Raw genomic sequence first — 12,759 nt, 5'->3', positions numbered from 1 at the left:
TTATTTTATTTTATTTTATTCTTAGATATTCATTTGTATTTGGGCTTAGCCCATATTTCTTCTATTATAAATAGAGAACCCTATGTGTGTATTTAACACAAGGGATTAATTCCAATATATAATTTTCACTATATTTAATTGTCCTTAAAAACAAAAAGTAAGAAAAAACATTAAGATAACTACTTTATGGTTTCAACATTAACTTCTTTAGTGATAGCAATAAGTTTGGGAGACGAACTCAAGTTAGAGGGAGTTCCTTTGATGCCGACAACTTCCTCGTCATCTTTAGCATCATCCTCATTGGCATCTAAGACAGACATATTGACTAGGTGAACCAAGGTTTTTCTATTAACATCTTTGTTCACATCAAAGCGTTTATCACTAGCATCTATGTTGTAGAGGAGCGCTATTTGGCGAAGTGCTTTCTTAAAGCCTTCTTCATGTTCAGATTCCACTAACATTTGGGTTTCCAGCAACTCCTCAACCACACTCTCTCGAGCTTGCTTCCCTTCAATAATCATCTTCTTGGCCTACTATAATTTGCCCTCAGACTCTAGGCAACAATTTTTCCAAGAGTTTAGCCTCTTGTTTTCTGACCGATCGTTCTCCTATTCTTCCTTCTCGATTTTCATAGCCATCATCTGGTTCTTCAACTCGGCCAACTCATTGGCCGTCTTGATTTTTTCCTCATCCTCTATCTCCTTTTTTGGGAGAGTAACCACTTGGTGGCCAAAAACCAGTGATCGGCTATGATATTCCAAGAAGGCGTTCATGAGTGAATTCGAAGAGTTCTCACCAACCAAATGCGCCTCTTCCTCAGATAGGGATATGCTTATGTTTTTCTGCATATCTATGTTGTCCACCACAAGACTTCCATAGTCTTTATGGTCAAACCGAGAAGTCACAACATACTCCCAAGGGTTAGTCGATCTGTTGCTCTTTATCCCCCTGCCTCCTTGTTGTAGCCAGGGTGGTGGATATGTTTCTACTATTGGACCTTTTTTAGTACCACGACTACCATCTTTTTTCTTGTTCTCAATAGCAATCTTCTTCATGTCAAAGAAGACATTCTTCATTCCAATCTTAGCTTCTACTAGCGACATGATTCCTGCCAACACAGAAACATTCAGATTTAGATAACGCATCGGTCATAACTTCACAAAGAAAAAGAACATACCCAACATGCTGGCAAAGGAATGTGGGGAAAGGAAGACTTTCACAATTTGTCGAGTAAGAAGTCTGTGAGATAATTCATCCAAGCATCCCAACGTCTTCCTATCCTCTTCCGGCATGGAATCTCTCAACCATTTGAGATACCTCAGTGGTCTCGTGTCTAGTAAAAAGGAAATTTAGGTTTTTTGTCGACGTAGAAGTATTCTCGACCAGGAGGATTTACTACCACTCAAAAGAAATAGGTTTTAAAGTTCTTAAAGGATAAAGAGAAAGAGTCGAGTAAACAAGATCCTGCTTGCCGAACTAAAGACAACCAACTAACCATTCTTGGGACTGAGTGAAGTTGGATAGGAGCCACATTAGATAAAGTGGTGTGGGTAACCCTCTCGGTCATGACAAACATTATCAATGACACTCACTTGATCAAATGAAACTATGTCATCAGAGACATGCTCCTCGAACATATAAATACTATTGTGGTACAACTTGAGGAAAGATGACCACTTATATTTAGAAAAATACACTCAAACATTGAGATCTACCCATTCATATCCCCCTCATAGTGGGAGATCTTGTTTGGCCCAGTCAGAGGCAGAGTTACTTTCTTTCTAGATAAATCATGAACAACGGGTAAAGATTGATGCTCAACTATGTAGTGTTGTTAAATCCACTATTCACACCTCACTCAAACCTAGTTTTCATCCCATGGGAGTGTTCCCTTTATACCAATTACACACATCATGTGTAGTGTATCTATTTCAATATATATATGTAAAAGTAAAACAGCATTGTTATCACACGCAGTGATAAAGAGGGTATTGTACAACTAAAACAATATATTGATCACAATTTCAAGACAAAAAAGCTTGGACACCTTAGGTTTTTCCTTGACAGAGGTGGCACAATGCAAAGATGGATTGTTCATGTCAGAAAATATGCTCTCGGCATTTTAAAAGAAACAATGATGTTTACTAAGTTTGTGGACACAAATGGATCCAGTGTCAAACTTGTATCTAACCAAGGAGAACCAATCCTAGGAGATACATATGGTTAGTTGGTAATCTAAATTCCCTCACTTTGATTCGTTCCACACACCTTTCAATGAGCATAGTAAGTCAATTTATTAATTCTCCTCGTCAAGAACATTCAGATGCAGTGATTCACATTCTAAAATATATTAAGGTTCTCCGAAAAGGCCTCATTTATTAAGAAAAGGGAAATACTCAAATTCTTAGGTATTTTGCGATGACTAAGCATGTTCATATATTGATAGAATACAAGACAATATCATTGTCAAGAATAAGTAAATGGTTGTTTGCCCACTTGAAGATATAGATGATATTAACCTCCACATGTGTTTCTGTGTAACTAAAACTTCTGAGTCCAAACATATGAAAGCGCACAAAATGATATCCCTAGCTAAAATCAGTACTCAAATTGACAATTGAGATCCTCTAAAAAATTAAAAAAAAAAAGTAGTGACAAAAGCTTTAGGCCAAGAGTAACAAACCGGTATCTGTCAAGGAATTTGAGGCACCTTCTCCAGATGCAATTTGCGGTCTGGAATTCAATCCAGTTGCAGTGGAAGCATCACCGTTACGGCCACTAGCACCACCTCCAAGACTAAGAGTGATCCAATCCTCCGTGAAGACACCATTTGATACGTCCGCGTGATCACTCAATTCATGCTGAATGGATGATTCTGCTGGTTTTGTAGGGAGAAAAATCTGAAGGGAGGGATCTTCTCTGGGAAATGCCAGTGGATTGTCAACCAAGCCACCATTTAAATCATCATCAGGTCGAACCACCGAGGAATCTGGCATAAGAGTGCTAGATCCCAAAGCAGTATCCGGGGCCAACATATAACCATTCAGTGACGATGAGCAATTGATGTTACCGCTCTGCAAACCAACCAATGTATCTGACACATCCTCCTCCACTTCAGAACTAAATAATTGGAATCCTGGGACTGCTGGAGTTCCAGATTGCAATGGCCAGAGGGAGGACATCCCAAAATCATCTTCACTGGGATGACTATTAAAAACTCCTAAACTTGCATTTCCACCAGGATTGGGATCCTCCGTATATGAATCAATAATTCCAGGCTCTAGCACCGAGTAAACATCAACTGCAGCACTAGTTTGATTATTGGTGTACCCAGTTATAGGAGTTGGAGACATCAATACATCGTTGTCTTCTTCTGAATCACTAATAACAATAACTTCTGCATCACCAATTGGAGCAGAAGCATTATAAACAGAATATCCATATGCTGAATCAATTTTACTGTTAAACACAGAATCAATCTCAATACCATTGGTAGTAGAATAATCAATATGCCCACCACCACCCTGATTTACACTTGGATCATCTTCATCCCGGCCACTTCCAGTGTCACTGCTGCTCATTGGAATAATAACATGTTCAATATTTTCAAGATCCTCATTCAATCTATTATTACCAGAAGAGGTGCTTGTATTCTCAGGTTTGCTGACTTCCCAAACACCGTTACTATTCTTCCTAAGTTTTAAACCAATATGACCATCTGAAACACCTTCCTGTTTGAGCTTTAAATTTTCCATTTTCTTGATTTCATCAGTAGAGACAAAGAGGGATCCATCAGGACGGTGCCAATGAGCAAGAGTTCCCAACTCCCGACGTTCACTTTCATTCTTAACTTTGACACGCCAAAAACCATCAGGCTTCACCTCGACCTCTGTAATCTCTTCTCCACAATTTTTCATCTATGCCAGCAAACCAGTTATGTAATAACTACCGAGTCAACAAACTCAATTATACACTTTATCAAGAGAGAAATAAAGATAAAGGGGGATAAAACAATACCAGAGTAGTGATGCGATTGAAGTAAGGGTCAATGATGATATTCTCCAAAGCATAATTTTTAAGGCATATGGGGCACTGCCACTGCAGAAAGAATTAATGCTTCATCAAACATCTTTTAAAAACAGGTGACCGACAAAGCAAGCTCAACTTTTTAGAACCATACCTTCCTTGATCGTTCATTCAATTCAACAAAAACTTCAAGATCGAAACAGCCCATGTGAACACAAGGTTTGAATCTTCCTGCAATCTTCATTCTTGAACCACTCATCTATAAATTTAACAAGTACACAAAATTTGTAAGACTTTCAGGAAGTGAATCATAAAACTTCACGGTAACTAAAAAAAATCCAACACATGAAAGCCTTACTGGGCAACGAAGATTGATGCTAAAAGTATCTGAAACCACTTCCAAATCACTATCACTATCAGCATTATCATTTGCATTTCCACCCCCAACACAACAACAAACACGTGCAAGAGCATCTTCAAAACTCTCACCATTACGCTCCTCTGGAATCATGCTTAGAATCTAGAACCAGAGAACAAGTAATTGATTTAATAATGCATGTGCAATAGTATTAAATGAATATATAGACTTCAAAAATTAAGCATACATGCCACGGGCATTTCAACACAACAGAGATATAAATCTCACATCCTTCGTGAATTAAATATCTTTCAAAGGAATAAAGGTTCGATATTTTGCTTTTGATGCTTAGCACTTCTCTGTGTTGTATCAATAGAATAGCCGACTCAGTAAAAGAAACCCATAACAGAAACAGAGAAAGGAAAATGATTTCATGGTTGACTGAAAAACAGCAGAACAAATAGAAAATTGAATTATAGCCAGGGTTTCCCCTTATAATTATGCTTTGACACTGCTTTCTTTAACCTAATGCTAACAACTCTCAATCCATCCCCTTCGACTGCTAATTATGCCAAGCTGCCTTCTCTAACTAATTCTCAATTCTCTACATTCGGTAACTGTTGAGGTTTGGGATTCTCTAATCCAGAGATCTGGTAACTAGATGGTTGCTGAGTTTAAGGACCCTTAGATTTAGGAAAATGTGTTTTGTTCCCATTGACATACAAAAAATGTCATTTTATTTTCACCATTTCTTGAACAATCATTTTAAACAGGATGCATATGAAAACACTGCTCCTGTATTTCTAATGACATATACAAAGCACATTTCCTTCAGCAAAATAGCTTCTAATGTCCTTTTACTTATCCCCTGTATTTCTACATGTTCTGGAGGATACCTTATCCTTAACTCCTTGTGCTTTCCTTTGCTTGACTAATACGAATTTATCTTTCCATAAGAGAAATTTTTGTAATTAAAAGTAATGCCACTCCCACTAAAATCCATGCACACTCTCCACATTTAGTGAATGAGGGGAAAACACAATTCAGATCACACTTAAGCATATATGAACGATGGATAAAATGTTGACAGCATAAAACATTTCAGCTTTGTTTGGAAACACCAAAACTTCATCAAAAAACAATTTTTGGTTATGAAAGACATGCAGTTTGATTAAAACAGAACCCTACCAAATAAAAAAAAAAAAAATCAATATGTTAAAATCTCCAAAAGAAGCCAATCCAAAAAAAGTGTTAGCAATATTTCTTCACCATATTTACAAAACAGAAAACTGGAAATCACATAAAAAACCAAATGAACAAGATTCCTATATACTTTTAAGAGTTCGGTATAACCAAACATGCCTTTGATAGATATGTGAAAGGATATTAAACATCACGAAAAAAAACCAATAGTATGCCAATAACTCCTAAGCACGGAACTAAGAAAGCATAAGAACTCTGATAAATACAATTTTCACGTGAGAGACAATTACAAGACATGCCTTTTCACGATTAAAATGAGTGCTAAATGTCAATATAAGCAACAGCTGCAATGTCAAGCCATAGTACTACATAAACTACCCTGCCCCCCAATACTTTCCAAATTCAATAATCCCCAACTTAAAATTGACAAAAAGTGAGAATCACATTAGCATTCCAAGCTTTGCTAAATTTCCTTTTTCTTTTTCAGAAATAAACCCAAAGGAAACAACCTCAAACTTTTTGACTGACATCAATATAAGGAGATTCAACATCAAACTCCTAATAAGCTTGGATTGAAGGAACCAAAAGTAAGCCACAATACTATACTTAAAAATTAAGCAAGTTTAGAAAGCAATCTTGATTGAATAATCTTGACTATTCCAAAAAGTTCTAGACGAAAGGAACCATAAGTCAGCCAGAATACTATACTTAGAAATTAAGCAAGTTTAGAATGCAATACCTCTGGCATGGTGAGCCTTTTAATAATTCGAACCCCTAAACAGAATACTCGAGCATCCACCACTGTCAAGGAAATCCTATTAATTCCATCCTTTGAATATGGTGTGATCTGGCAGAGGAGAAATAAAATAAGAAATTGAATAAACTAGTATGAATGAAATTTAATTAACATGGAAGAAAAAATTGGTCTAAAACCAGCACTCAAACATAAATTTCTACATTCAAAAAAGACAGAAAATAAGATAAATTTCTTAATTGTTACAATCAATAGAAGACAACAAACTCACAACTGAACCAGAGTCACGACCATTAGGCCCAAGCACCTGTGAACCGGGTCTGTTAATTGCACGAACAGGAAGACCTAAAGGTATATAGTTAAAATTCAATGACAAAAATACAATTCAACCATAATCATGAATTCCACAAAGAAATTTGGATATTTTAATAACAAAATGCATACTTCTAATCACACATAATTTAATGTAAAGGCTAAAGTACGACCCAAGACATGAAACAAAAGTCTCAAAAGGAAACTAACAAAAGGGAGTAGATTAAGATTAGCAAACATACCATTGACTTTTAAATCCGTATATTGTGGCCATTGCATCCTGAATGAAACCTTGTCATTCAAAAGCATACACCAAGCCTAAACATGAAAGAATTGTCATACATTAATACCTAGATATCCAGTTACGCATCAAACTACAAGCACTAAATCATGCCAACCTGAACATCATATTCTGGTTTCGATACCAACTCCTTGTTTGCTTTAGTGAGTTGAAACGTTCTTTCCACACTCTGAACTGGGCTGGTCCTGAATAATTCAAATAGAAATATGGTTAAACCATTCAAGCACAAAGTTATATTAAAGGTGGTATAAACAATAAATTTGTGAAGATTTGACTTAAGAAAACCATGAGACAAGAAAATAAAACACTCAGAGGAGGGGAATTTAGTTCCGAAAGGTTAATGTCCTGAGAGAACTCTGAACTCAAAAATGCAAACTCAACACCCAAACAATTTTACTTCACACAATGTAAATATAGGAAACAGCGCTAATATTGGTATCCCTTTGAATAGAACAAAACAACCAACATAGAACATACGTGGAAAGAAACCAAAAGCTATACACAAGACACATGAACTTGCATTAGAAGAAAAGAATTAAATATAACACACAACTCCACGCTCACCTGCTAAATTAAATGGAAAGTAGTCAAGCCTGAATGAAGAATAACGACTCATGCAAGCAATTGCAATTGTAACTTACGCAACAAATTTCTCTTATTGGCATATAACAACTAAAAAAGACATTCAATTTGCTCAAACACAAACAAAACCAGTAGCACAATGTCACAAGCCAATTACAACCTTACCCATCAGTGGGAATATTGGTTGTTGTCAACTTCACCGGAAACAAAAGGTGTGTCACTGAAACACAGAACCTGTAATATAAAGAAGAGAAAAAATAAAAATTTGAGTGATGGGCTGAAGAAAATGGCAAATAATAAATGCATACAGGAGTATCACACACAGAGGAAGAGTTTTTCAAAAGACAATAAACATAGCATTCAAATTGGAATGTCATATTCTCAAAATGACATTGTTCAACAAAAATCGAAGCCTAATAATGGAAATTGGAATCTCTATTCATAACTAGCAGCCACGACAATGTTAGCTTAGAAGAATGAAATACAGAAAGTGAGTCTCTCTAAAACTATCAATATGCTATTGAAAGAACAATCAACGACGAAGTTACCACCATGAAACATGTTATCATCCATAAGTTCAGTCAATTGCATCACTACAGGATATTACAGACAACAAATTGAATGAAAACGGAAATAACACAAGCCCTTGATAATACAAAATAAAATGCATGTAAGTAAAGATTACAAATATTTAGCATTGAATGGGGGAAAAGAAACTTCTGAACTATTATTTATTCCACCCCGTCTACTAAAAGAACAAACACAACATACGGGTCTGCCCGATCAACTCGACATATTTCACAGTAGAATTTATCAGGAACATGTGGGGTTCCATCCGTAGGTTTCTCTGGAATAACAACACAGTTGATGTGCTGCGACACATGACATCTTGTATCTGCACACTGCATTTAGACGAGAAGAAAAAATGTTTCCATTAACAAACTTAAATTGATATGAGATGTTAATAAAACAATTTTATAAAAGTGGGGGGATTGGGATGGAAATGACCAATAAAATCATTCGGGCGAGTAAAAAGGCATATAATATTAAAATCATCAGGATAGATAACATATATATATATATATATATATATATATATATATATATATATCGAATATTACACCTTGACCAATGGGTCCGTATCCAATACATTTCCACAGAGACAGCGAATCTTAGTATCTGATAGAAAGGAATCCTCCATTTCATTTTTAATTTTCACATTACTGCTATCAGAGCCCTGTCCCTTCGATGACAGGTCAATGGCCCCGGATACCTGCAATTTTCTGGGCAAAATGGAAACACACAAGTCACAAGAAAAACATAAACCAAGATTATAGTATATGCCCGCAAAATCAAGTTAACATAAACATAGAAACACATCATCAAACCATGAGTAAAGTACAAACTGATCAAACATGAGCTCTATTTGGATAAGTTCAAAATGTTTTTGAGAGTTTCTTTACTAAAAGATAGAGGCTTTTTTCAGTAGAGAACCTCTCAAAAACACTTATAACTTCGTATTCAAACATTCTCTAAAAAATTATTGGCCTTTACATTTATCTGAAGCATACTAAACTAGATAAAAAAAAATATCACCAACAGTGTTGTCTCTAACACTAACCTATATGTGTCCTCCACTAATTTGGCCACCCGTTGTTTTCCAACTGCATTCTTCTTGATCCACAATTTAGAAACTGGGAAAAAGTAACAAGCTGTGAACTCAGTTTACAGGGGAAAAGATAGAAGCATGTCAGGCAACTTCACAAAATAAAATTATATGCATAAAAAATAAAAATTCCAAAATACATTCAATTCAATAAACTATGCCTTTACAGAAGTTGCATTGCCACCACTCTAAACCAGTGTTCTAAAACTCGAGTTCAACTAGTTTTTTTATCTGATTCAAGCCTTGAATCAGATAAAAAAAAAAAAAAAACTTGAACGGGTATAAATAAACTTCATTGCCTAAAGCTCATCATTTTATTCATAACTTATATTTGTATATTTTATAAAGTTTGACCAATATGACCCATTCGCTGCCCATATGGCTTGTGTTGTAGTTGTTGACCACATAGTTGCCAATTCCAAATAACAGCCAGTGCAGCTGACCTGAAAATGCTATAGCAGATAGTGGGACGAAAGACTTTCTGCTATAGAGGAATTAAAAGAACAGAACCGTGAGGAACAGAACAAAGCAAGGTAGCAAAGGTGACAGTCAGACGGAAAAGATGACAGGTTTTCCAGAAAATTGCCGCAGCTCTCAGTATGATTGGAAACTATGGAGAGCAGAGGCTGCATAAGTTGGGAATGCCCACCTGTCACAGCTGGCAAGGAAATGTTGCCAAATATAGGTGGGTATCCCTCATAAAAACAGTGGATGCTACTTCACAACAGAGTGCACACAGCTGACTGACAAAGTAGAGTTCCAGTTGTGATTCCAGGGAAGGAGGGGAACCCAGATTGAATCTCCCAATACAGCCATTAATGACGTTATTTCATGGCTAAAATGGTTTCTTGTCACTCACACCAATAGTTCTTGCTCCAGCCAGGATTTGCACAACTTTGCCCATTCAACTTTCGTAGCATGCCTGAGCCGCTCCACGATAGAGTCTATTTGGCATTGTTATCAACTATGGTTGACCAATGTGACATATTGAGCTAGAACTTCAGCAGAGTTGATGATGAGACTGAATTTTAAAGTGTACTATAAAAAGACAATGACAAGCCATAAAAGGAATTTCTCCGTACAAACACAGCCAAAAGAAATGAGAAAACCAAAACTCATTAAGGGCATATTTGGATAAGCTAAAAGACAAAAGTTGTAAGTTGTAAGTTTCCCAGGAGGCTAAAATTAGTTTGTGGATAAGCTAAAAGACAAATTTTGGAGAAACTAATATGAAAAAACTTCTACAAATTAACTTACATATGAGTTAATTTTAACTTCTACAGAAGATTATTTCATTTTTCCTTCCTGTTTTCTTCTCCTATAAGTGTTTGCGGCGATGTTTATCCAAACAAACCCTAAGAAGGAAAGTTTACAATACATCTAACTTGAATAAAAGAAAATTAAAACGCTGAATATATACAACAATTAATCACGGCAATAATATATTGACATTGACATACAAACACATCTGAGACATTTGCTTGTTAAGGAGTTAAGTTAATAACTCTGACATGTAGGTATTCAAATAAATAAACTTTGACAAATTCAAGCAGAAACATTACAAAATGGTTGATTCACCGTGTGTGTACATCATAGAGAGAGCATAAATAGCCATACCTTGGTCCTCTGAAAGAATAGACAATATCCTATCAACAAGATCCTATAGAAAATGAAGCATTCATATTATTATATTGTCTAAAAACCCCAAAAGATAGTACTAAGTTAAGCATTAAAAAATAATATTATTGCCCAAGTTAAAATTTAAAAACCAAAACAAGAAACATGAAAGTCTATTCCCCTTTGACAATATACATCATTTAAAAGAGTTTCAAACGCATATTCTTCATTACTAAGAGATATACAAGTTGAAAATGTGCAGCCTAAATAAAAAAATTTAAAAAGGAGGTAAATAAATATAATAAAAAATAACAAGTAATCAGAAAATGAACATCATTCAATGATGCCAACTACTCTAGCACTCAAGATTCAAAGCAAAATCCTAAAATTGAAGATACATCTTTTCTAAGAGTTTCAAAAGCTATCATTCATCACAAAAAGACGTATAAGCCTAAACTGTGCAGCCCAAATAAAACAATTTAAAGAGCTAAGGAAATGTCATAAAAAAATAACAAGTAAGAAACATATAAACATCATTCAATGATGCCAATTAGCACTCAAGATTCAAAGCAAAATCCTAAAAAACCAATAAACATCATTCAATGATGCCAATTAGCACTCAAGATTCAAAGCAAAATCCTAAAATTGAAAATACATGCGTAATCAGAGAATTTTTTTTTCCCTCGACTCACCTGCTTCTTTCCCTGTTTTGAGAGTCCCAATTGAGTGAGCACATCTTTGAGCTCTTTCAAACGAAAGTATTGCAATTTTTCCTACAAGAAAAAGTCACTAGATCAGTAAAGTACAACGTCATAGTTCATGGTTAATATTATACAGCATAAAATCAAGACAAAAATGAATACTAACACTTTCCTGCATGACATACTTAACAATGATCATGGTAAAGAAATAAAAATAAATAAAAACTGCAAGTACATTCAATGAATAAGGTACAAACAATATTTGCTAGAGAAAATTCTAATTCTAACATCTGGCACTATAAATAAACTTATTTTAAAAAAAAAAAAAAGTTCCTTGTTCTTCTTAGAAGCCACTCCAAAACTAAAATTGTCAATTACCATCAAAATCAACATATTAGCATAGTACGGTTGAAAAACCAAAATAACTATTTTCAAACAAAAATTAAATATAAACATACCTTGCAACTAGCTACCAAATCCATTTTGCACAGAATCTTCAGCAATGATCGAAGAGCAATCAACAAGACAAACCCTGGAAGCTAGCACATGCTACTCCTGCAGTGATCAATCTACTCGAATTAAGTAAACCAAGCAAAACAAAAAGCAGCCAGTAGAATTTAAATAATAAATTGAAAAGATTAGAAGCGAAATGATAAATTGAGCACAGATTAAAATGCACATCAAACATACAAAACGAAATCTTAGCACAAAACAAGAAAACAAAAAGGAAGTAAAAGAGTAGCGATTAGGGTTTTGGAAGCTTACTTGGATTGATGTGAGTTTCTTTCAGAACCACAACAAATTCTACACTTGAAACTTCGGACTTATCGGGTCATATGCAATCCTGTTTTCTCAACCGGAACACGTCCGGGTTAGGTTTCAGTACGCTAGGTTTCAGTAAGCGCGTCTAAGTTCAATGGACACAATCCCTTTCTGTTTTTCTGTATTTCTTCAGGTTCCTCTTCCTTGCTACAGTTTATATAGGGTTTCATCAAGGTGACATTACACTAATTTTTATATATACATTCAAAAAGAAAAATGTGCATAGTGATAATTGTAATATATGTATGTTTATTTAATTGGATACTATAGTTGCACTTGTTACTTACAATGTCATTTTTATAATGATTAAATGATATTTACAATATATCTTCTTATTCAATTAATTTTTTTTTAAATATCTTTTAGCTTTTTTAAATAACAGTTATAAAATATTTCAATAAACTTGTGGTTACGAGA

The 12,759-nt window shown here is 35.0% G+C and overlaps 1 protein-coding gene across 10 annotated transcripts in view; it reads right to left on the bottom strand.

Moving 5' to 3' along the window:
- Positions 1–12,508, bottom strand: part of LOC106759164 (E3 SUMO-protein ligase SIZ1) — a 17,667-nt gene extending 5,159 nt beyond the window's left edge. For 2 of the 10 annotated variants that reach the window (XM_022779681.1, XM_022779679.1), the window contains exons 1-18: positions 12,286–12,508; positions 11,979–12,075; positions 11,512–11,592; positions 10,820–10,862; positions 9,158–9,248; positions 8,660–8,819; positions 8,308–8,438; positions 7,702–7,770; positions 7,052–7,139; positions 6,896–6,971; positions 6,613–6,686; positions 6,327–6,434; positions 4,385–4,546; positions 4,181–4,285; positions 4,018–4,098; positions 2,684–3,917; positions 1,178–1,333; positions 797–1,108 (exon numbers count right to left, since the gene is read on the bottom strand). In XM_022779681.1, the coding sequence (XP_022635402.1) occupies positions 797–1,108; positions 1,178–1,333; positions 2,684–3,917; positions 4,018–4,098; positions 4,181–4,285; positions 4,385–4,546; positions 6,327–6,434; positions 6,613–6,686; positions 6,896–6,971; positions 7,052–7,139; positions 7,702–7,770; positions 8,308–8,438; positions 8,660–8,819; positions 9,158–9,248; positions 10,820–10,862; positions 11,512–11,592; positions 11,979–12,002 (2,995 nt within the window). In that variant the 5' untranslated portion in view covers positions 12,003–12,075; positions 12,286–12,508. Of the gene's footprint in view, positions 1–796; positions 1,109–1,177; positions 1,334–2,683; positions 3,918–4,017; positions 4,099–4,180; positions 4,286–4,384; positions 4,547–6,326; positions 6,435–6,612; positions 6,687–6,895; positions 6,972–7,051; positions 7,140–7,701; positions 7,771–8,307; positions 8,439–8,659; positions 8,820–9,157; positions 9,249–10,819; positions 10,863–11,511; positions 11,593–11,978; positions 12,090–12,285 lie in introns of all 10 variants that reach the window. The other 8 variants (XM_022779685.1, XM_022779686.1, XM_022779687.1 and 5 more) reach the window with 6 other exon arrangements.
- Between the last annotated feature and the right edge of the window lie 251 nt (positions 12,509–12,759).

This window comes from Vigna radiata, chromosome 4 (genome assembly GCF_000741045.1).
Source record: "Vigna radiata var. radiata cultivar VC1973A chromosome 4, Vradiata_ver6, whole genome shotgun sequence".
NCBI lineage: Eukaryota > Viridiplantae > Streptophyta > Magnoliopsida > Fabales > Fabaceae > Vigna > Vigna radiata.
Note: the sequence above shows the minus strand (reverse complement) of the source record. Positions and strands in the feature narration are given on the sequence as shown.